The following is a 24,570-nucleotide window of genomic DNA, read 5'->3' as shown; positions in this document are numbered from 1 at the left end:
AAATTGTTGAATCAAGTTGGTGTAATGAATGAATGCAGATGAGGAAGCCTGGAGCAGTCAAGGGATATAGTGACTTGCTTAAGGGTTCACAACTCATTACTGGCAAAATTGGGTGAAAACCAAGCTCTCTGGCCATATTCACTGCATATACATGAACAGGCAGGAGGTGGGGGTGAGTTTGTAGAAAGGGTGAGGAAAGGAGGAGGGTATTTCTGGGAAGTTATGATGATTATGGACCAGACTTGAAATAGGGGAGAAGAGACAACATCTGGGAAAGGAAAATTAATACTTGTTGGGCACCTACTCTGTGCTAGGCACTATGCCAGATGCTTTACCTGTGTGGTGTGATTTATACCTCTGCTGTAGGAATCATTATCCCCATTTATTTAAATTTTCTTTTTTAGTTGTAGATGAACACAATATCTTTATTTATTCATTTTTATGTGGTGCTGAGGATCGAACCCAGTGCCTCACACATGCGAGGCAAGCGCTCTACCACTGAGCCCCAGGCCCAGCCCCATTATCCCCATTTTTATAAACTAAGGGAACAGAGGCACAAGAGTTTAATTTGCCTTCTTTTACCCATTTATGAAGTACCTAATGCCTAAGCTTGACCTCTTCCCTTCTTCCACATGGCCTTATTGGACATAGGATTAAATCTGGGGGTTTTCCTTAATGATGGTCACTGTGCCTGGGGTCCACAGTCAGTGGGAAGGGGAAAACAAGAATGAAGCATTCATTCAGAGGAGCAGGGTGTGTGGCTCTTATCTTGGTTAGGAGAGAAACAGAAGCACAATAAGGCAGGGCCTCTTTGACACAGAGCACAGTTAGGGATGGGAAGGGTAGAGAGCGTTAGAGATCAACCCTAAGGTTCTTTGCCACTTGAGAGGCAGGACCAGGAGTCAGTTAGCTAGAGCTAACACAGATCACCTTTTCCCTCTCTGAGTTCCAATCTGGGGACCAGAACTGGGGGTGGGGTGTGGTGGGCTGATTCAAGTCCCAACTAGGAGTAGCCTAAGCTCCTCCCCAGTCCCAGTTGGGCCCCTTGCCTGTACAGACACATAGATAGCCCTGCAGCCCAGATGTTCCAGGGCAGGCCTAATTTAAAATCCACGTTGCTTTGTCCCCATAGGCACACTTGTGCCTATCTGACCCTGGCTCTAGATTTTGGTTTGGAAAGTAAGTTCTCTGTATTCCAAATGCAGACCCTGCCTCCACATCACTGGGTTCTTGTCAGGGCACAGGTCTGTATAAGGTATTCTTTGTGGGACCTGAGTTTTGAAGGTGGCCCCCAGCCCAGGTCTAGTCCCAGACCACTTATGTCAGCTGGCTGGCAGGCCGCTGTAGGTCAAGGGTGGAAGGAGACCTTGGGAGGTTATGCTACCAACCAGATCCTCACTGTCACTCCCCTCACAGCATAACTCACACTTGCTAAAAAGGGCTTTCATAAACAACTCAAGTCTGAAAACTCTGGCAGCTCCCCCTGCCCCTCTAGCCCTGGGGGGCTTCAGGAGGCTCTGGGCTGTCGGCCAGCCCCAGGCTGTCCCATTCTTGAGTGGGGGTGGGGAGTCAGTGCTATTCCCCTTTCCTTCCTGCTTGGTCTCCAGCCCAGAGTTTCCTCAGTCCCCAGCCTCCCGGGGATCCCCACCCTGAACTCCCTTAACCCTTTCCACCACGGGAAGGGTGGCTGCAGTGCCTGTTCTCAATGGAAGCCTGGGTGGCCCTGGGGGTAGAGGGGAGGAGGTAGCCCAGTTCCAAATCTCAAGAAAGGGTCCTTTAGAACAACTCTTCCCTCCTCTTTCCTTCCACAAGGGAAAGGGGAATGTGGAAGGAAATTAACTTTGACCCCTGGATTCTGGCTCTGGGCCCCAAACTAGGATTGAAGGCAGAGGTTTTCAGGACCCTCCCCGCCCCCCTTCTTCCCGTCCTCCCTCTCCCTCCCTCCCTCCCTCGGCTTCCCGCGCCCCTTTAAGCGACCCAGCAGACAGAGAGTTTATCCAGAAGGGACTGGCTGAGTGGTGGAGGGGGAAAGCAGAGGGGAGGGGGCGGGGGGAGGAGGGAAGGGCGGCGGGAGCCCGACCGGTCCCACCCCCAGCTACAACCCCTGGCAGGAAGAGCCTGTCGCTGGAGCAGCCGCAGAGAGGGACGGAGTTCGGGAGGGCGGGCGTCTGAGCGGTGGCGGGTGGGTCCCAGGGCTTGGAAGACCGAGCCGGTGGCGGGGGGCGCGCCGCAGGGAGGGGGCGTGGCTTAGGTTCCTCGGGCTGGGGGCTGGGGCGCCTCCCGTGCTGGGACCCCGGTGACACTGTCGTTTCCCTCTTTCTAGGGAAGGGTAGAGCAGCCATGCTCTTGTCTGGGGGTGACCCCCCGACTCAGGAATGGTTCATGGTGCAGACAAAATCGAAGCCTCGGGTGCAGAGGCAGCGGCTGCAAGTGCAGCGCATCTTCAGGGTCAAGCTGAACGCCTTCCAGAGCCGCCCCGACACCCCCTATTTCTGGCTGCAACTTGAGGGGCCCCGGGAGAACACCGGCAAAGCCAAGGTAAACAGCTTCTCTCCACGCCCCACCCGTCCCTTCCAGCCAGATCCCTTCCTCCCCCACCCAGGGGAGAGGAGGTCCTCAGAGGTCTCCAGACCTAGGTCGGGCAGTTTGGCTTGCAGGTAATGGGCCATCTTCCAGTCTCTCCAGATCTGCAGCCCTGGCTCTTTCCCCACCCGCCTCTTCCCTCTGGTTCCTTTTTTCTTTTCTACCCCACCCCTCTTGCGTGTCACTTCTGTTCCTCAAGTGTGCTGGGAGAGCCGGCACGGTGTGTCTCCCCACAGGCCTTCCCTGACCAGGTTCCTGCGTTCACTGTCCTGCTTTTCCATCTGGGGAGCAATTTAAGGCTCTGCATTTTTGTGGCCTCTGCAACACACCTCTTTGTTCTCCACCAAGACCCTGGAAGGCCTACATTCCTGTCTCCTTAAATACTTGGGGTGCCCTGGGATTGCTGGGATTAAAGGGGGCCCTTCCAGATACTTTTGGAGCATTGTTGGCATTTTACAGATCAGACATTGGGAATCAGAGGTCAAGGGGCCTGCCAGAGTCCTCAGGGTCAAGTAGGTGTGGGATGATGGGGGTCAGACCAGAACACAGGACTCTGGTTTCCCTGGTTCATACTCTGGTGTCCCAGGCAGCCTCTTGTAGGGCTCAGGGTGATATGTAACTGCTCTGGGACACTAAACCTTGGGGATGGGAGGGGATTGGGAGAACTGCAGGCATTTGAATGAAAGCGGCTGCTGTGTGGGGTTGGATGTTGGACAGGCCAGGTCACAGCTTGTCTCTCTTGCAGTCTCCCTGGCTTCTCTCACAAGTTTCTCCTCTCCTTTCCCATCCTCTAATTGTGGCCAATGTCTCCTTCTTTACTCAGATTCTCTTACCTTATCTCATCCTGATAGGACTGTTACCTGCTCCCTTTGCTTCAGACCACCTCCCTGCAGACACCCACACCTGCATGCAAGTGGGTCTTTCCCAATAACCAATTAGTCAAGGCTTTGGGTAGGGAAGGCCCAAAGCAGTCAGCTGGAGGGCAGGCAGGCTGGGAAGTTCCTCCTTCTGCCCCTTGGTTGAGCTGCTGTGTCAGCAGTTCTTCCAATTTAGACAGAGGTGCTGGGGGAGGAGAAGGTTTTCAATTCTGACAGTGGTACTGGGGGAGGGGAAGGTTTTTTCAAGACAGAGGTGCTGGAGAAGGGGATGGATATCTGCCCCAACAACAGATGAGCAGGAGCCCCTGAGAGTAAGAAGTTTTGGAAGCTGGGATGGGGTAGGTTAACAAGAGAAGTCTGCGTTTCTAATCTTTTTTGTTACTTTGAAATACACAGCTCACCCTTTTATGGGGTTGCATTTTTTTTTTTAAGAGAAAGTGAGAGAGGAGAGAGAGGAAAGAAAGAATTTTTAATATTTATTTTTTAGTTCTTGGCGGACACAACATCTTTGTTGGTATGTGGTGCTGAGGATCGAACCCGGGCCACACGCATGCAAGGCGAGCGCGCTACCGCTTGAGCCACATCCCCAGCCCTGGGGTTGCATTTTCTGAGAAGCTGTGCTCCCTTCTGCTTGCTTAAATCCTGGGTTGGCTTCTCCAGGCCTGTCAGCTCTAGCTCTCACTGCTTCCTCAGGGTTCTTTGGGCCATAGGTTCTAACATCCCAGGCTCCCGCTCCAAAACCATGTTAAATGAATCCAGTGGCTTCCTTAACCACCCTCCCCTTGCAAGACACTGTTGAAGGTGAGAATGTAGTGTAGATAACTCTCTTCTTTACTGCACAGATGAGTGGAGAAGAAACTCTGGGGGAAGGAGAACAGAGAGGATGGGGAGGATAAGATTTTGTCTTAAGGGTTAGGAGATCTGGGTTTGATGTTATATTATAGCCAGATAGAGGAGTGTGGTGCAGAGAATTTGAGTTCCGGTTTGCTACCTCCTCATTGAGCTACCTGGTCAAATAATATGCTCCCTTTGAGCCTTTTTCATTATCTATTTAACAGAATATAACACCCACTTCATGAAGTATTTGTGAGAGTCACCTGAAATAATGTGTGCAAAATGAATTGTTCAAAATGCAAAATGCAGAGAGCTGTGGAGATAGATGTCATGTATTACTGTGATTAACTAGCTGTAAAACTGAGCAAGTCCTTTTCCCTTCCTGGGTCTTTGTCTCCTTTGTAAAGTGAGAGGCTTGTATTAAATACTGTATGAATGTTTCCCAAGTGTAAGGATGTCTTGTGATTTCCACAGGGAGATGGTGTGGCTGACCCCAATCCCAGCTGCAGAGATGTGAAATTTTGACTTTGATAATGACCTTCCTGTACATAAGCCAACTGGTGAAAAGGACTTGTGAGACTGGAGGTTGCAGGATAGGGGAGGGGTTGTGGGAGTGTGGATCTTGTCTGGGTCTGAGTGGAGGAGGGGTCAAGAAGTATATAGGATCATCTGGAGAAGGGCCTGGCCAGGGTGTGTTTTTACATTTTGTGCACTTGGGTTTCCAGGAAAATCTCTAAACTTGAGTGCCTTTAATTTTTTTTTTTTTTTTTTTTAGTAGTGGAATTTAGAAAATATCAACGATGTTGCTGTAATCACATTTCCAGGCAGCAAAACAAACACTGGGGAGGCCTGATTTCTCTTGGGTAAAATCAGCAAGTGGAGAGGAGAGTTTTAATAATGTTTAGAAGAACCCAAGGACAAGCCCCTTTGCCCTCCTTGGCAATAATGTGAGGATGGGTTGGTGGCAGAGAAGAAAAGTGGCATGTTTGCTTCTTTCCTTTTTAGGAGAGAATGGAGGGAGGTGGTGGGGAGCCCAAAGACCCCGATAGTAGTAGAGGTGACTTTTGGAGATGGTTCTAGAACCGCAGGACAGCATGAGGCTTGCCAACTCTGACTTGGCCATCAGATGATAGTTGATCTGTCCTGGTTCCCTCTGTGAGCAGAACCATGGAAGTTGTTGTGGTCAGGGGAGTGCTGAACATGGATCCTACTGACCCATGATCAAAATCTCAGGAACTTGGTAAGCCAATGGAGGAGTATTTACAGCCATGGAAGGAGTATCTAACCATGGACATTGGCAAATGTACAAATCAGGGCTGTACTCCCCTCACCCCCCAGCTGATTGGGCAACATTTACCAACACACCTAACTGAGTTGTGAGCAACTAATTCCTCTTTTGCTTTAAAGTTTTTTTTTTAAAATCAAATAATATGTATTTAAAAAGTCCAATAATTTGAAAAATATTTTACAAAGAACCTAGTGACTGCCCTGTCCCTCCCAACTCCCTCTTTGGTGCCCTTCCCCATAGACATATCTGCTCTGGCATTTATGCATCTCCACTTCCTTTAAAAAAAAGGGGCATAAACAAATAAACAATGTCATATTTTTACCAATTTTAGATGTTTTTATTTTTACTTCCAATTATTGGATGTGAGGATTTAATTCCCTTACTCTGCATTCCCTTTATCTTCCCAATACAGTTGTTTCATTTTTTTCTCAAATTGGTACTTACTATTTGCCTCCTTTTACCTATGCCCCATATCATTCATATCTATGCATTGAAGTATATTATTTTTACTTTTGGGTTTCCCTGAGATTAAGAACTCATTGTTTTTCAATTTGTTCGTTTTTCTTTGTGCCTATTAGTAATTCTTACAAGGTGTGTTTTTTTAAGGTAAATGTGTTAGTAAGGTTTCCATCACTGTGACAAAATACCTGATATAATCAACTTACAAGGAGGAAATATTTATTTTGGCTCATAGTTTCAGAGGTTTCCATTCATAGTTGCTTTGCCCTATCGCTTTGGACCTTTGGCAGTGTGGTACATCATGTTGGGAGCACATGGTGGAGATAGCTTGTTTACCTCATGGTGACTGTGAAGCAAAGATAGAGAATGGTGGGGTCCTAATGTTGTCCTCAAGGGAATACTCCCAATGACTCCACTTCCTTCTCCTAGGCCTCACCACCCAGAAGTTCAACCACCTCCTAACAGCTTCCAAGATGAGGAACAAGCCTTTAAAACATGGCCCTTTGGGGGGCATTAGATATAGATCCAATCTATAGCAGTCAATCTATCCATTCAAGGTATTCATCTAGTTCCATTTTTTTTTAACATCCTTTCTTCAGTTGCTTTCAAGGTTGGCAGCCTGTCATATTGAGACTTCAGTGTACTGTTCTCTTTGGTGTCCCTTTGCCTTTTTTCTTCGCTCAATTCTTTGTTTACTGCACCACATGTCTTTCTCTTTCTTGGGTTGATGGAGTGCGTCCATCAGTAGTATCATTAGGTTCAAAATATGGTGCTGTGGCAAAGGAGATTCTGGTGACTGCTTTCAACACGCTTGTCTGTTGAGTCATACTCAATCTGAACTCATTGCTCTCTGTGATGACAATCATCATCCTGAAACAGTGAGTAGCATATAGTGAGTTGTCAGCAATGATTTTTTAAATGGATGAATAAACTCAGATTTCTCTTCACCATCATTCTGGAGATTGTCTTTGCTTCTTCCCTACATTGGATCTCCCTTCTTGATTTGTTTGAATTGTTCTGCAGTGGTGCAATGGTTTGAATATTCCCTCCAAAACTCAAGTTAAAATTTAGTTGCCGTTATAATAGTATTAAGAGGTGGGGCCTTTAGATCATGAGGGTTGTGCTGTCAAGAATGGATTAATGCCATATTGTGGGAGTGGGCTAGTTATCACAAGGTGGGCTTGCTGAAAGTTTGGTTCCCTCTTGCTTCTTTCTTCATCTTGCCCTCCTGGTATGTTACAACATAGCACAGAGGTCCTTTCCAGATGCCAATACCATGTTCCCATACTTCTCAGCCTCCAGAACCATGACCCAAATAAATTTCTTTTCATTTTAAATTACCCAGTGTGTGGTATTCTGTTGTGGAAGTGGAAAACAGCAAACTAAGAGAAGTGGCTTCCTAAGAAAGATTTTATAGAGGAAAAATGTTGGGTTACATAACAGATAGGTTTCATATCTGAAGGAAGGTCTCTTGTTTGATGATTATTTCTGAATTATAAGTGTGAAATTATTTTCCTTCAGAACTGTGAAGGCATTACTCCATGGACATCTTGCTTTTGAAAAGTCTGAAGCTATTCTGGAGCCGGTCGTAGTATGAGATGTTTTCCCTCTTCCCTCGTGTTCTGAGGTCTCCCAGTGAGACTCCTTTACATGAGGGTCTGTTTTCCTTTTCTTAGGTCTTTCTTTGCTGCTATTGTGTTTTTAATGTCTAACAGTTTCTTGTGTTCTCTCTTTTTAAAAGCACTATCCTCTTTTTATTTAGTGTGTACTGTTTTTTTTTTTTTTTTTTTGCACTGGAAATTGAACCCAGGGGTGCTTAACCACTAAGCCACATCCTCAGGTCCTCCCCTTTTTTTGTATTTTGTTTAGAGGTAGGGTCTTGATGAGTTGCTTGGGGCCCCTCTAAGTTGCTGAGGCCAGCTTTGAACTTGCAATCCTCCTGCCTCAGCCTCCCGGGCTGCTGGGATTACAGGTGTTCACCACTGTGCACCATATTCTTTAGTGTCTCTCCAAGAAGAGTAATGAGAGTAAACTTTTGGAAGTTTTCCTCTCCCTGCCTATTTTCTCTTCTTTCAGTTTGTTCTTTCTTCTTTATGTGTTGTTCTGTGTGTTTTGCATTAGACATTTTCCTTATATGCCTGGGAATCTTTGTTTAACTAATAGTGAAGGACAGAAAGCTGACTGGGAGCTGTGGCTGTGGAGAAGGCTTGTTGATTTGGAGCTTGATGGTACAATTGTCTGTTGGAGAACCTCTGTCATGGTCCTTAAGTCTTTGCTTTAGGGTTGGCCAGATTTCACAGAATGTATTCTTTTCTGCAACCCAGAGGGTCAGGGTCTGGCTGCTGAATCTCTTAAATGGGAAGAATGAGTTTCTCTGCATTCAGTTTTCATTACATATGTCATTATTTGGTCCTCCTCCTCCTTCCCTCCCTGTTTCTATATGGTGCCTGCACTCTCAAGTATGCTGATCAACCTCTAATCCTAAAACCTTATTTTAAATCTCTAGAAAACAACTCTTCAGGAGTGGGGAGGAACTTGCCTAGCCTGCATGTGTGTGTGTGTGTGTGTGTGTGTGTGTGTGTGTGTGTGTGTGTAGGGGTGGTTGAGCTTCTATATCTCTGCCCCTTTAAGAACTTGGCCTTTTTTTCCTGTTTCTCTTCACTGCCAGTTCCATAGTTTCTTGGTGTGGTCATTTTCTTAGCCTTTTGAGTATTCTGCAATGTCAGTTGGGGTGATAGAAAGCAGACAATGAATGAAAACTGACTTAGGAGAAAGGCAAATCCTAAATCAGATGTCAAGGGATAAAGCACCTTGGGACAAGTATAGAACAATATAACACTTGGTGTTAATTTTTTATTCAGCTTACAAATTGGCAAAGGACCTGTGGAACACTGGGCTATTTGCTAATACACCTCTCTTTTTCTTTTGATCTGCAGCATTTATCCAGCTGCTTCTATTTCTTCTCTATTTTTTCTTCTTTTGGAGGAAAAAGGTCTGGGCGAGGTCTAGGCAGTAAAGTTGTTCTAGGTATTTTCTGGACTATAAATGCTTGTTGTTTCCTTGTGGTCTCTTGCCTTTCAATATGGATAGCCTTTCAATATGGGGGCTGGGGATGTGGCTCAAGCGGTAGCGCGCTCGCCTGGCATGCGTGCGGCCCGGGTTCGATCCTCAGCACCACATACCAACGAAGATGTTGTATCTGCCGATAACTAAAAAAAAATAAATATTAAAATTCTCTCTCTCTCTCCCCCCCTCTCTCACTCTCTTTAAAAAAAAAATGGATAGCACCACTGTTGAAATCCTAGACTTTGGGGTCACAGTACTTAGTATCCTATCTTATCTGAGATCTTAAACATGTGGCCTTCTTTTCTCATTAAATGGGGATAAAGGATGCCAGGCACAGTGATGCACATCTGTAATCTCAGTGACTCTGAGGCAGGAGGATCACACCCTGCCTGTGCAACTTGGAGAGACCCTGTCTCAAAATAAAATAGAAAGGGCTGGGAACCGAGCTCAGAATAGGGCCCTGCTGGGTTCAATCCCCAGCACAGCAAAAAAGTAAAAAAAAAAAATAAATAAAAAGTTGTGTGTGTGTGGAAGGTGGATAATAATGTGATTTTCTTGTAGGTTTGAGAGAGGAATAAATGAGATAATGTGTGTAAAGTACCTGGCACAAAGTAAGTTCTAAATAAATGTTAGTTCACATTTATTGTTTTGAAAATTATCCCAGTTCTTATATCTTTCAACTAAAAATATCGAATGGTTGCCGGGCACAGTGGCACATGCCTGTAATCCCAGCATCTTGGGAGGCTGAAGCAGGAGGATTGCAAGTTCAAAGCCAGCCTCAGCAATGTACCAAAACCATATGCACCTCAGCAAGTCTGTGTATCTAAATAAAATATAAAACAGGGCTGGGGATGTGGCTCAGTGGTAAAGGTACTAGGTTCAATCCCTGGTACAAAAAATACACACACACACACACACACACACACACACACAATGGTTGAGGAAACAATAAATATTCTAAGCTCTTTTTGAAAAAGAGAAAGAGGCCATCTATACTTTTCTTTCCCAATACTCCTCTTCATGTTTGCATACTGTTTTCATGTCACTGGAATGTGGGGTACACAGGACTGGTCATTTGTCAAGGTGAGAGTTATTCACACCTGGTCAGATTCTCCCTTGCAGGGCAGTGGGGCCAGCTGAGGCTCTGATGAGATTGGCTTGGGATGTCCCTCAGATTTTGTTCTGGTTTTTACTGGTTAAAAAGGGGCTACATCTGGGTGTATTTCAGGCATTTTGGGGGAAGTAGTGGCAGATCCACGGCCTGAACTGTGTGGAAGAGGCAAGCATCAGCCTGAGCAGGGAGGGTTGGCATGAATATTGAGCAAAGGTGGTGGTTGTGGTGCTGGTGTGGCCTCAGGATGGCTCTTAGAGATCCAAAATGGAGCAACCTTTTCTTAATGGAACTGTCAGGGGAAAATAGGAAGAGGGATGATTATCACAGACACAGGGATAGGGAGGAACATGAGACTGAATGCAGTCCACATGGGCTGGTGGATTCAGTGGGGCGCTCATGCATCCTTGGAGCTCCTGGGGCTGTGGTGGTGGAACTCAGACAAAGAGTGAAGGAACACAAGCTCTCTCAGGCCCTTTCCCTCTGAACCTGAGGACTTGGTCAGCCAGAGAGTGAGAGGCCTTCCTTCTGGTTAGATGTTGTGCATTATCTGTGGGCCCCTCCCCTGGACGCTGGCCCAGCAACTTATCTTCTCTCTTCTCTGGAACAGAGTTACCATGGTTACGGGTACAGGTTGTGCTAGAGACCTTCTGGAGGGGGATTAAGCCAGAATCCCACGGGATTACCTGGTAGTCACTGTGCAGTCAGTCAGAGGAGGTGGAAAGAGCTCTGATTTTAGAGTCAGACAGACATGACAGACAGACAGCCATGACTGTGATCCTGGCACAGTCACCTTTGAGCTGTGTGCCCTTGGGCAAACTGCATAGCACCCTCTAAGCTTCAAAATGGAAATGGGTTGTGCCAAGTACCATCCTAAGTACTTCTTATGTATAAACTCACTGAAACTTCAAGTAGCCTAGTGAGGCAGGAACCATTATTATCCCCCTTTTTATGATAAGGAAACACAGGCGGATGGGGGACATAAACAACTTGGCCCAAGTTCCTGACAGAGTGCCCAGTGGTGTGTGGCCCTTTCCCCCCTTGCTGTTAGATAGTACTGGAATGTCAGAGGAGGACTGAACCCACACATATCTAGTTCAGCCTGCCATTTTGTAGGTGAGGAGACTGAGTCCCTGAGGAGATGTTGGATTTCCCAGAATCCTAATCTACTGAGGCTACGTTATAACTATAACCAGCTCCCTTGACTCCAATCCTGGGTCTTCCTCCTCCTCTCCTCTATCTAGGTCTCTCTGATTCTATTCGTATTCCCTGAAAAGAAATGGGTGTATGAGGGGACAGGATGGGGAGAGAGGATGCCCTGGGGAAGAAAGCAACAGAGGGCACATGCTTACCAAGGAGCTGGCCTCCAGGTTGGGAGGGCAGAGCCAGTAGCAGCCCTGTAATAGGCTGGCTTCCTTTTGCTCTCCCCACTTTGCTCAGGAGTACCTGAAGGGCCTGTGCAGCCCAGAGCTGTGGAAGGAGGTCCGCTACCCGCCGCTGCTGCACTGCGCCTTCCTGGGGGCCCAGGGCCTCTTCCTGGACTGCCTCTGCTGGAGCACCCTGGCCTACCTGGTGCCCGGTCCCCCTGGCTCCCTGATGGTGGGCGGGCTGACCGAGTCTTTCACCATGACCCAGAATTGGCTGGAGGAGCTGGTGGCACGGCTGCGCTGGGGCCCTGCCCCTCTGCTGACTCCCCGTGGTATCTGGGAGGCTGAAGTGACCCGGGCCTTTGGGGCCCTGGTTTGGATCCGTGGTGACCAGTATGCGGGGGACCTCCTTCAGCTGCCTCCAGCAGTCCAGGAGCTGCTGCTGAGCCTGGTACGGGATGCCGCAGGGAAGGAGGACATCATTGAGTGGCTCAGCCACTTTGGCATCTCCAACACCCACTCCAACCAGGAGGTGCTGATTTGCCCTCCTCAGCAAAAGAAGGAAGGCCTGGCCATGGTGTCCATGGGAGAGAGTCCTGGGTCCTTTCTGGAGATGGGTACCCTGCAGAAAGGGGGCCTGGAAAGTCCAAAGAGATTAACCAGCCTAGGAGCCACTGGGTCCCTGATCCCAACCCAGAGCACACAACAGGAGACAGCAAACCAGCTGGTACGGTAAGTTCTGGAGAATGAGTCTGGCTTCTCTGACCCTAATCCTGTTCCCTTACCCCAGTGAAATATTAGTAGGTAGTTTGTGATTGAATTGGCCTTCCCACCTTTTCAACAAACTTGAATTTTCTCCAGGGTCGGCTCCAGCAACCAAGGTGGTAAGGACCGTGCTCAAGAGGAGGGGCCATTGCAAGCCAGCAGCAGCCAAGACTCTTCGAACCACTCACAAACCTTGTTACAGCAAAGACAGGTCCAGAGGGTGGAAGATAAACTCCCCTTCCAGGCTCCTGTGTCAGCCCTGGGAGTGTGTCCATCCTGGAAGTCCTGGGCCCCAGGGCCAGCCTTTGGTCCCTTGTGGCCTGGGGCTATTGCTGCAACCTTCTGGAGGATCAATGAACTGCATTCTCTCCACCTGGCTTGGCTCCTGTCCCAGGCGGGCTTCAATTTCCCTTTCTGGCAGAGGCCACTGGGCCCCATTCAGCTGAAATTGCCAGGGCAGAATCCTTTGCCCTTAAATCTGGAGTGGAAGCAGAAGGAGCTGACTCCTCTGCCCAGTGTAGAAAGCCCAGCTTGTAGACCGGATGGGGAGCTGGGAGGAGAGACAGCCCTACGGAATTTCCCAAGGCCAGAGACCTCCCCTAAAATCACAGGTTTATTGGTGGTCCCAGAAGGCTCTGCTGTAAAGGACAAACTTAGTCCAGGACTTCCACAGATAGGGCCACCTTTGACCTCTGCACCCCAACTACAAGCTAGAGGTGAGACTGGGGACCAAGGAAGTATGCCGTTGGATTGTAAGGGCCTAGAAAAGGGGCCCTCTCCAGCACGACCCTCAGAGCGAGGGATGCTCACAGAGCAAGAGGTGCCCACAGCTCAAGGGGGGCCCATGGCTCAAGGTCATCTGACAGCCCAGCTAGTACCTGAAGTTCAGACAGTGCCTGAAACTCTCAAAGTGCCCCTGGGTGCAGCAGTGCGCAAAGCTGAAAACCCACCCATAATCCAAGGACTGCCTGCAGCTCCCAAAGTGCCTACAGCCCCAGTGATGCCGGCAGCACACACAGAGCCTGCAACTCCCAAAGTGCCTTCCGGTCCAACAAAGCCAGCAGTTTCTGTGATGCCCACCACTGAAAAGGCAGCCATGGATCAACCGGTATTGGAATCAGCATTGACAGCTCAGGTGTTGTCTGCAACTCCAAAGACTCCCACAGCTCAGAAGATGCCTGCAATGAAAACATCACCTGTAGGTCCCCAAACACCCAAAGCTCAAGCCAGGCCTGTGCCTAAATCAGGGTCTACAGCTTCCAAAGCACCTGCAGCTCCCAAAACACCTGTGATCCCCAAAGCACCTGCAACTTCTAAAGCCTCCAGAGCTTCCAAGACGCCTGCTCCCCAGAAAGTGCCCACAGATGCAGGGCCCACGTTGGATGTAGCCAAACTTCTGAGTGAGGTCCACCCTTCATCAAGGGGTAGTACATCCTCACCAAAGGTCCAGGCGGCTGGAAGGCAGGGTCCCCAGCCCAACAGTACCCTAGCCCTCAGCAGCAAGCATCCGTTCCTGATGGAGGGGCTCCTGGGGGCTTGGGAAGACACCCCAAGGCAGCCATCTCGCCACCAACAGGCAAGCCACACAGTGACCAGTTTCCAGAGGTACCATGAGGCCCTGAACACACCCTTTGAGTTGAATTTGTCAGGGGAACCTGGAAACCAGGAATTGCGACGAGTGGTTATTGATGGCAGCAGCGTGGCCATGGTGTGAGTAGCCATGGGGCAGGGTGGCATGGGAATGCTGGGGAGCTGGGGCAGGGTATCCCTGGACAATTGAGTGTGGGCATCCTTTCTTGGCCTCCATATGGAAGGCATAGGGTTTGAATTAGGAAAAAAAGGGAGCCTGCCTTCGTGGGAGATGGCATGTGTTAAGTGGCCACTGCACACTCAGCAGTGGGCATTGAATCCTCACAGCAGCGCTGCCAGGGCAGGTTACTCTTCTTCCTTTTAGGTAGATGAAGAAACAGGCTTAGAGGTGAGAATCTTGCCTCAGGTCCCTGAGTTAGCCAGGGGCTCAGCTGTCCTTTGGGTTTAGATCTGCCCACTGCCAAGGCCCATGCTCTGCCCAGGCCAGCTTTTAAACATTTAGCCCAAATGTCAAGACCCAGCCCAGATCCCTTCTGAAGGTTTTCCTGGCTACACTGTTCCTTAGAGATGGCCCTCCCTGCACGGTGCCAACTGTTGTAGAGATATTAGGATAGATACATGAAAGACCACTTAATTTGCCACATGGTAGAGTAGTGATCTGTGCTGAGCACACTCTCAGCACACAGTAGGTGGTTAGAGGATTTTTGTTTGCTTTAAGGTCTAAACTGAGCTCTTTGGATGGAAGGTCTGCATTCGTCCTCTTCTTGTCTTCAATGATCCTAAATTCAATCACACACACACACACACACACACACACACACACACACACACTGTTTGGCAGTGCCCTGTGCCCAGTAGTTGCTCATAGAATGTTTGAGGATGGAGATAAGGGAGCAGGGCATTGTTGGTGTCTTTGGTGCTGAAGCTGGTCCCCTGGCATTGCCTGCTCGCTGTCCCAGGGCCTTGAGGGAGGAATTGTGAGGCAGATCCATTTTTCCTGCATTTGGGAAGCTGCCCCCTCACCTCCTATTACCCCACAGGCATGGCCTCCAGCACTTTTTCTCCTGCCGAGGCATTGCCATGGCAGTGCAGTATTTCTGGAACCGGGGACACCGAGAAGTCACTGTATTTGTGCCCACCTGGCAGCTGAAGAAGAACCGGAGGGTGAGAGGTGAGATGTCCACCGTCCGCCCAGCCCCTCCAGCATCACCATGCTTTTCTCCTCCCTTTCTGGCCCTGCTTCCAACATAGCCTTTCCCACCTCTCCTCTCCTCTGATCATCTCTGCCTCTGCCTTTCATTGCCAGAGAGCCACTTCCTGACGAAGCTCCATTCACTCAAGATGCTTTCAATCACCCCTTCCCAGCTGGAGAATGGCAAGAAGATCACCACCTATGATTATAGGTACACTACACCCCAGGCCTCTGTGGGGACCAGGAGTTGGGCCTGGATGGGTATCAGGTGGAGTTAGCATGGGCCATATAGTATTCCATTATGTGAGTCCCCATCTAGTGGATCTATTGATTCCCTGGTTGAAGGTCATTTGACTATTTCCCTTTTATGCTGCTCCATCTTCTCTGGGGGAAATGGAGGCAAATGTGTCATGGAATCATGCCCTAGAGCGTGAGGTGGGGTATAAGAGGGGAGAGGTCTCTACCAAGGTTTGCTCTACCCAAGCCCAAGGGTTGCTCTTGGCTTTGAGACTCTGGTGCTCTTTCCATGAATTAGCTGGCTTTCTTCCACCATGGCCTGTGTGCCTACATACACTGCTTTGGATTGGATGTACTTTATGCTTCAAGTGAGAGTGAGAGGTACCCTGGACATTACCAGTTTGGGTTGAAGTTCATGTCTCAAGGAACTGCTTCAGTCTTTTTCCTTCTCTAAGCCCTGGCATTGGGAGGAGGCATATGGCTGTATATAGATGGTGTCCTGGGCAGGGCTCTGGAAATGGAGCTAGATTGGCCCTGGTCTGCCTGAACCCTGATTGCTTCCCTGCCTATGGATCATAATTACCCACTTTCCAGAATGCCTATGGAAGTAGTGAGCCTAGGGGAGCCTGTGATCCTACCTCTGTTGGGGTAAGGAAAGTCCTGCTCTTGGGCTGGAGTTGGTGCCAGGCTGACAGAAGTCTTGGCTTCACTTAGGCTGGGCTGGGAGAAGTTCTATTTCTCCCCTACTTTTCCCAACCTGACATCCACCCAGCCTTTCATCCCAGGAAGGCGTGGACAGGACTACTTAGGCATCCATCCTTGGGGAGCTAGCCCTTGGGTAAGGTCTTTAACTGCCTCTAAATTCAGGCCTAGGTGTGAGGGAAGCTGCCTTCTCTGCAGAAGGCCCCCTCTGCTGGGCACTTATGGAATGGCATGCTTGGGGTAGTCCTCCAGCATTGCTGAAGTAGGTCATCTTTGTTTTCTTTCCTGGTTACAGCTCTCTTTAGGGGAGAGCCTTGAAAAATGGGTTTGCTTATTCAGGTATGCATTGTTATATCCATTAGCATATTATATATGTCTTTGCATATATATAAATGTTATGCATTGGTGAAGAATATTGGAATATTCGTGTGTATGCTATGCAGCAGGCACTGAGCTAGACACTTAAATACATCACCTCATTAGGTTCAATACTCAAAGCAATCTGGGATAGCTTTATTTGCCTTCATTTAACAGGTGCAAAAACCCAAGTAGTAAATAGGCAGATGTGAATGTGAGTGGGTGGGCTTCTGTGCCTGCATGTGTAATAAGGGTGTGGGTTTGTATATATTGTTGGGGACATGTGCATACAAGTCCACTCTTTCAGTAGACTTCTGGTGATCCCACATGTGTTCCAGAGCTTTTGCTTCCTATGAGGGACAGTGTTTTTGTCTGACACCTCACTGTGGAGCTGCTAGTTCATTTTCCCAAGGGACCCAGAAAGTGAGGGGGCCTTTCTCCCTGCAGGTTCATGGTAAAGCTGGCAGAGGAGACAGATGGCATCATTGTCACCAATGAGCAGATTCACATCCTGATGAATAATTCCAAGAAACTGATGGTCAAAAATCGGTGAGGCGGCTCCCTAGGGATTTGAGCCACTTGGTTCCCTTGATGTCAGGCCGCTCCTGGCAGGGGAGATGTTGGGGCAAAGAAAGGGGTCTTGAAATAGGGTTCACAGCACCTGTGGGGGGATGGGGGCCTCAGCCACCGTGACAGGCAGCAACAGGGTGTGGGTGAGTTAAGGGCTCATTTATGACTGTGCCCCTTTCTCTCCTGTGTTCCAGCCTTCTGCCCTTCACCTTTGCGGGGAATCTCTTCATGGTACCAGATGATCCACTGGGCCGAGATGGCCCTACTTTGGATGAGTTTCTGAAGAAGCCAAACAGGTAATAGGTCAGCCCTCCCCTGCCTCCTAGTGCCCTTAGGACTGACCAGAACTTCCTTCTAGTGCTAGCCAATATTTGTCTACTGCTTAAAAATGAACAGAGTGATTTGCTTTTCATGACCTTATAGTTCTACCATACATCAATGCCTCCATAAGCAATGTAAGGAAGATTTTAACATTTTACACAGATGCTGTAATACTGTGTGTATCCTTCTACAACTGGCATTTGCACTCAACATTTTATTATTTTTTTCAGATGTGTGCAAAATCATGTAGCCCTCATTAATGACCATATAGTATTCCATTATCTGAGTCCCCATCTAGTGGATCTATTGATTCTCTGGTTGAAGGTCATTTGACTATTTCCCTTTTATGCTGTTGGTGCTGATGTGGCAGTGATGTAGCAATGAAAGCTTCATTCTTGTCCAAGGGACTCTATGTCTAGAGCATATGCTATTTCCTTTAGTATCTCCTTTGGTCCTCACAATTTGAGTTAGATGCCAATGACCACTCTCAATTTCTGGATGTGGAATTTGAGATTTAAGTGACTTTTAGGAAGTTACTTTTTTGGTGTGGGCAGAATTGATTTGCAATAACTTTGATCCTCTGGATTCACCTGAGCCAACATGCTGCCCACCTTCCAATGCCTTGAGGCCACTTGGGGACCTTAACTTCCAAACAAGGCACTTCCTCTTGGGCCATTTTACCAATTTGGAAGTGAGGCTGAGGTTTGTTTACTGAGTGTCAGGCTCTCCTTCCTATGTTGATCTTCCCCGGGAATGCTTATCCTGGGGTAGATTGTAAGCTGCCAGTCATCTTTGGTCAAATCATTGGTTGAAAACTAGGTTGAATACATCTCAGTCCATGATGTTTTGATTTGATGAGTCATCACAGCACAGATGAATCTTTACAGTTGAGGTTAGGGCAGATGCAGGGGTTATAGCAGGGATTTGCTGGCAGGGCCCTGCCTTAGACCATGCCATGTGGGAGGCTGGCGCTAAGCTTAGCCTCAGGGATACTTAACAATGAGGTAAGGCTTTGGGGGGCATCCAGAGGAGTATCTTTCCCTTGGATGATGTTTGGGTGGGGCTGCCCCCTCCCCCTATTTTCCTCCCTGTTTTGGTATAGGTTGGACACAGACATTGGCAACTTCCTGAAGGTGTGGAAGACCCTTCCTCCCAGCTCAGCCCGCATCTCTGAGCTGAGTGATGATGCTGACGCTGGGCCCCTGCAGGAGCCACAGAATGTGGAAGAAGTCAGAGAGGAGAAGGAAGAACAGCAGGAAGAGGAGCCGAGGGAGGAGCAGGGGTGGCCAAAGCTGGAAGAGGAGGGGGATGACCTTGACTCTTCCCTGGCATCAGTGTTCCGAGCCGAGTGCCCTTCCCTTTCGGAGGAAATCCTCCGGTGCCTCAGTCTCCACGACCCCCCTGATGGGGCCCTAGATATCGATCTCCTGCCAGGTGTGGCCTCTCCCTACCTGGGCATCCCCTGGGATGGGGGTGCTCCCTGCCAGCAGGTCCTCACCCAGCTGGCCCAGCTATCCATCCCCAGCAACTTCACCGCGCTTTCCTTCTTTGTGGGGTTCATGGATTCCCATCGGGATGCCATCCCTGACTATGAAGCCCTGATGGGCCCCCTGCACAGCCTCCTAAAGCAGAAGCCAGACTGGCAGTGGGACCGGGAGCATGAAAAGGCCTTCCTGGCCCTGAAGCGAGCCCTGGTGTCTGCCCTCTGCCTGACGGCCCCCAACTCCCAGCTGCCCTTCCGCCTGGAGGTGATGGTGAGCCAAGTGGCTCTGACAGCCATCCTCCACCAGGAACACTCAGGGAGGAAGCACCCCATCGCCTACACCTCGAAACCCCTCCTCCCCGACGAGGAGAGCGAGGGTCCCCAGTCAGGTGGAGACAGCCCCTATGCGGTGGCCTGGGCCCTCAAGCATTTCTCCCGCTGCATTGGAGACACTCCAGTGGTCCTAGACCTTTGCTATGCCTCCAGGACCACTGCAGACCCTGAGGCAAGGGAGGGCCGCAGGGTTTCCAAAGCCTGGTTGATCCGATGGTCCCTCTTGGTACAGGACAAAGGCAAGAGGGCCCTGGAATTGACCCTTCTCCAGGGCCTGCTGAGGGAAAACCGGCTACTAATGCCAGCTTCCTCAATGCCCCGTTTCTTCCAGGTTCTGCCTCCGTTTTCTGACCTGTCCACTTTTGTCTGCATCCACATGTCCGGCTATTGCTTTTACCGTGAGGATGAGTGGTGTGCTGGCTTTGGTCTCTATGTCCTGTCTCCTACCAGCGCCCCTGTCTCCCTGTCCTTCTCTTGCTCTCCTTACACACCGACCTATGCCCACCTGGCAGCTGTGGCTTGTGGCCTGGAGCGCTTTGGCCAGTCCCAGCTCCCGGTGGTTTTCCTCACCCACTGCAACTGGATCTTCAGCCTCCTTTGGGAGCTCCTGCCCCTCTGGAGGGCGCGGGGCTTCCTATCCTCTGATGGGGCTCCACTACCTCACCCAAGCCTGCTTTCCTACATCATATCCCTCACTTCTGGTCTGTCATCCCTTCCATTTATCTACCGAACCTCCTACCGGGGCTCTCTGTTTGCTGTGACAGTGGATACCCTGGCCAAGCAGGGTGCTCAAGGGGCTGGGCAGTGGTGGAATTTACCAAAGGATGTGCCAGTCCCTATAGTGACTCCCCATACTATGGGCAAGAAGCCCAACTTGCTGGCATTACAGTTGAGTGACAGCACCCTGGCTGATATCATCGCCAAGCTGCAGGCTGGGCAGAAGTTATCTGGCTCCTCCCCCTTCAGTTCTGCCTTTAACTCCCTCAGCCTTGATAAGGAGAGTGGTCTGCTGATGTTCAAGGGAGATAAAAAGCCCAGGGTCTGGGTAGTCCCAACACAACTCCGGAGGGATCTGATTTTCTCGGTGCATGACATCCCCATGGGGGCCCACCAGAGGCCAGAGGAGACCTATAAGAAGCTGAGGTTGCTGGGGTGGTGGCCTGGCATGCAGGAGCATGTGAGAGATTACTGCAGGAGCTGCTTGTTCTGCATCCCCCGCAATCTTATAGGCAGTGAGTTGAAGGTTATTGAGTCACCTTGGCCCCTCAGGTCTACTGCCCCTTGGTCCAACCTGCAGATAGAGGTGGTGGGTCCAGTAACTGTAAGCGAGGAGGGCCACAAGCATGTGCTCATTGTAGCTGACCCTAACACCAGGTGGGTGGAAGCGTTCCCACTGAGGCCCTACACACATGTGGCTGTGGCCCAGGTATTGCTTCAGCACGTATTTGCCAGGTGGGGTGTCCCTGTGAGGCTGGAGGCGGCCCAGGGCCCTCAGTTTGCCCGGCATGTCCTGGTGAGCTGTGGGCTGGCCCTGGGAGCGCAGGTGACCACCCTGAGTAGGGACCTCCAGTTCCCCTGCCTGGCAAGCTCAGAGGTCTACTGGGAATTCAAGAGGGCCCTGAAGGAGTTCATCTTCCTACATGGCAAGAAGTGGGCAGCCTCCCTGCCCTTGCTGCACCTGGCCTTCAGGACTTCCTCCTCGGAGGCCACGCCCTTCCAGGTCCTGACTGGGGGTGAGGTGAGGGTGAGTGAGCCCCTGTGGTGGGAGATGAGCAGTGCCAACATCGAAGGGCTTAAGATGGATATCTTCCTGCTACAGCTGATTAGGGAGCTGCTGGATCTCCACTGCAGGGTGGCCGAAAAGGCAAGTGAGAAGGCTGACAACCGGCGTTTCAAACGGGAGAGCCAGGAGAAGGAGTGGAACGTGGGGGACCAGGTCCTCTTGCTATCCCTCCCCAGAAATGGCAGCAGTGCCAAATGGGTAGGTCCTTTCTATATTGGGGACCGGCTGAGCCTGTCGCTCTATAGAGTGTGGGGCTTCCCAACCCCAGAGAAGCTGGGATGCATCTATCCCAGCAGTCTGATGAAGGCCTTTGCCAAGAATGGTACACCCCTGTCCTTCAAGGTCTTGGAGCAGTGAGCTGGAGCAGTTGTGGAGGCCCCTGCCCAGGAGTCCTGGGTTTCTGCTGCTAGGCCACCCCCAACCCACCCCCACTTCAGCTGTGCTCGCGCCCTGAGGGGCTTCAGTTGTGCCTTTTGTAGAAATGTTGCTTCATAAAGCTTTGCTGAATTGCCTTGAACTAGGGCTAGTGTCCCTATGGAAGAACCCCCAATTGGGGGTATTCAGAAAATTTGCCAAAGGCTGTTAAATATGGGCCTCTGGCACTTTTACATTGGGGAGAAGAAAGTCCCCTTATAAAAAGTAGGTCAGGTTGTCTTGTTCCCCAAGTATCCTTTCCCCCCTATATACACATGCAGGTGTAAAGACACCTGGCTGACTTAAAGGTGAAACAGTGTGATTCTGGACCTCACAGTTGGAACCACAGTCCTCTCCCAAACAGAAACCTCAAATTTGGGTGCCTTCCCTCAGTCTGTATTTGGGAAGCCTTTGCCCTTGGGGTTGTTGCTGACATAAACCCATATTGGCTGTGAGGAGGCAGCTGGCTCCTCAGCCTCATGGTGAGTTTTGTAAGGCCAGGCTCAGCTTTACCCGCTGTTAAGGAAGGGCTGGCAGTCCTCCTGGGCCTTGAGGGTATTGGCTCAGGGTAAAAAGATGGCCAGCCACGAGCCACCCATTTGTCAATGTGGGAAAGGCAGGAGGGGATGAGTGCCCTACCTCATTTGACTCCAGCTGATGGAGACGACTCCTGTCCCTGCTTTGATGGAGTTGACCCCACAGGAATCAAGGGTCTTGATGCCAAATGTGGCATCTCTACCTGAAGAGCTGCTTCTACTGGACCAAGGGGCCCCCGGCCTCTGTGTTGCAGGTGGGGTAGGGGAGGTGTCTCAAGTGAGCCGTCTGGCACACAGTCAGGTGCTGGCATGACTTTACCTCCCAACACCATTCCAAAACCCACTACCCTCCACTCCTGCCTTCACCGTATCCTGAGACCCCACGTCGTATGTGATTGCTTTGTCTGGACACCCCACCCCCACCCTGTCCTCTGGATCTGCCTTCTGTGTAGAGTCAAACCCAAGTTCCCATCCTCGGCAAGCGTCACTCTTGCAGTTAGAGTGAGTTTCTCCCACGTGGGTGTGCTTACACTCACCGCTCTGAATTGCTGCTGCTATGAACAACCAGTCTTTGGTGAAGGCCAGCACAGTGTCTCTGGCTGGGCCACTGAGTGGTTTCATTTCTGAGGAAGTTAGGCCACATTTACTTCTGGCCTCTCTCAGGTTGCCCAAACACTTGGCAGAGTGCTAGAGTCAGAAGGGAACATGCCATTGAGTCTAGCCCACTTGTTTTACAGTAAAGGGGCTCAGAGAAGGATAGTAATTTGCCCACAGCTTGTCGGGGGCTGAGCTTGGACCATGGTTAAGCTTCCTGACTCACAGTTCACTATGAAAAGCGTTCCGGCAATAGGTTCAAGCAAGAGAATCCTTTGAAACCCTAGCCCACGTTCCCTCTAACTCCCCAGTTTCCAAACTTGTATACAAACTACCTGAGTATTATCCTTAAACCAAGTCTAGCTATTAATCCTATCCAGGATTAGGTGACTGGGTGAGTGATTTGGTGACAGCTGAGAAACTGAAAAGTTAGCTGCAGAATTTTTAGTAGATACCTCGCCTCCAACCCTTGTGCCTTCTCTTTCCTCTAATACTGTGTCCAACCTCACCCTACCCTCCCAGCTGTATACGATTCTGTTAACTGCATTTTTATCTTATATCCTTTTTCATGAATTTTTTTCCATTTTATTTGTCAATAAACATTAAACCGGAGCCCAATGTTTAGTTCTTTTTCTTAGCTTCAGACTCAGTTGGACAGTGAGGAGGGTGGGGACAGTTTGGGGGCATGGCTGTTGTTTTCCAGTTGGACTTACAGACTTCTAGAGGTGGATAGTGCCTTTTTAAGATCACCTGGCTCAAGCCCTTCATGTGAGATGAGGAGACCAGGTACAGGGAGTGATGTGCTTAAGGCCCCCTTGACTAGTTCACGGCAGAGCTGGGAGGGAAATCTAGGATTGGGGCCCCTAAGCTGGCATTCTCCCAGTTCATGTCTTGGAAGTGGGCAGGGTGTACGGAAGACACATGGCTCCTGGCTTAGGAGAATGTCATTAATGCCAAACTAGCTTGACTTACATTGGAAAGCTGATGGACCTAGGTTTGGATATTGACTATTCTGAAACAGGATAAGTACATGGCCTGTTTGCTGAAGGCTCTGTTTCCCTATCTGAAAAATATACAGGGCAACAATTCCTAAATTATGGGATGGTGCAAGGAAGACATGAAATAATCTGTGTGAATAGGCTAGTGTGTTGCTGGGGTATGGAGTAAGTACTTACCATGTGCTAGTTATTACCACTCTGCTTCCTGCTCTTGCTGTTCTCCTCCCTGGAGCTCTGAGACCCTCTTGCCTTGGCCATGGTACCTGACCTTTGGCCTCTGCTTTTTGTTGCCTTTTTTCTTAGTGCTGGCATTGTCATGGACTGACACTAGGGAGTTACCTTTCCTGAGAACTCCCCAGTTCATGTGTACACCATTATTCATTTGGTATTTATAGTGCACCTACTAAGTGCCAGGCTCTGTTTAGGTGTGGGTGGATAGCATGTAATATGATTGACAAAATCTCTGCCTTGTTGAAGCCCATAGTTGGTAAAGGAGAAAGACAATTGAATTAACAAGTACGGTACAGAGTAGTAAGGGAAATACTGTGGCACAGGAGTCCATGAAGCTGGTGCCTGGGTTCTCAGCTCATATCCCATTCCAATATTCTTCCTGGAGCCCATTCACCAAAAGTAGTACATCCACTCTTGGCACAGGTCAGAGAGCAAAGGGTTTAGAACTCTTAAGCAGAAGGCTCAGCAATCCCTTTATTTTCTATTCTAGATGAAGTTAAGCAATAATTAGAATTTAGCCACACTGGTTTCTGAGATTTTTCTTTTTTGAAATTGAACATTACAAGGTGTGAGTAGAAATCTCTGATTCCTTCTATTTTTGGAGGGGTGAATAATGAGATCTATAAGGCACTGCTTATTATGTTTACACCTATCAATTTTTTCTTCTCACAGGCAGGGGCACAGGCAGATGAGCTTCTCCAGGTCTCCAACAGAGAAATTATAAAGTAGCCAGTGTGTGGACAGTCTCATAAGATAATGCAAATTTTAAAGACATCCTGTTCCTATGTTAACCCATACATAAACATCTAAAAGGTTAAGACCTCTTAAGCCTGCTCTATCTTCTCTCCCACACACCATTTACCAAGTCCTTGTGTTCA

The 24,570-nt window shown here is 49.4% G+C and overlaps 1 protein-coding gene across 1 annotated transcript; it reads left to right on the top strand.

The window, feature by feature from the left end:
* The first annotated feature begins 2,046 nt into the window (after window positions 1-2,046).
* On the top strand, window positions 2,047-23,068 carry NYNRIN (NYN domain and retroviral integrase containing). Its single transcript, XM_081289114.1, has 9 exons — window positions 2,047-2,182; window positions 2,324-2,538; window positions 11,660-12,318; window positions 12,448-14,061; window positions 14,982-15,112; window positions 15,248-15,344; window positions 16,877-16,978; window positions 17,194-17,295; window positions 18,423-23,068. Exons 2-9 carry the CDS (start codon window positions 2,341-2,343, stop codon window positions 21,274-21,276), a joined length of 5,757 nt encoding a protein of 1,918 aa, XP_081145240.1. The 5' UTR covers window positions 2,047-2,182; window positions 2,324-2,340; the 3' UTR covers window positions 21,277-23,068.
* Window positions 23,069-24,570: the final 1,502 nt, after the last annotated feature.

The sequence above is a fragment of the Spermophilus citellus genome (assembly GCF_964194105.1).
Source record: "Spermophilus citellus genome assembly, chromosome: 4".
Lineage (NCBI taxonomy): Eukaryota > Metazoa > Chordata > Mammalia > Rodentia > Sciuridae > Spermophilus > Spermophilus citellus.
The sequence above is the reverse complement of the archived record's forward strand: the minus strand, read 5'-3'. Positions and strand labels throughout refer to the sequence as shown.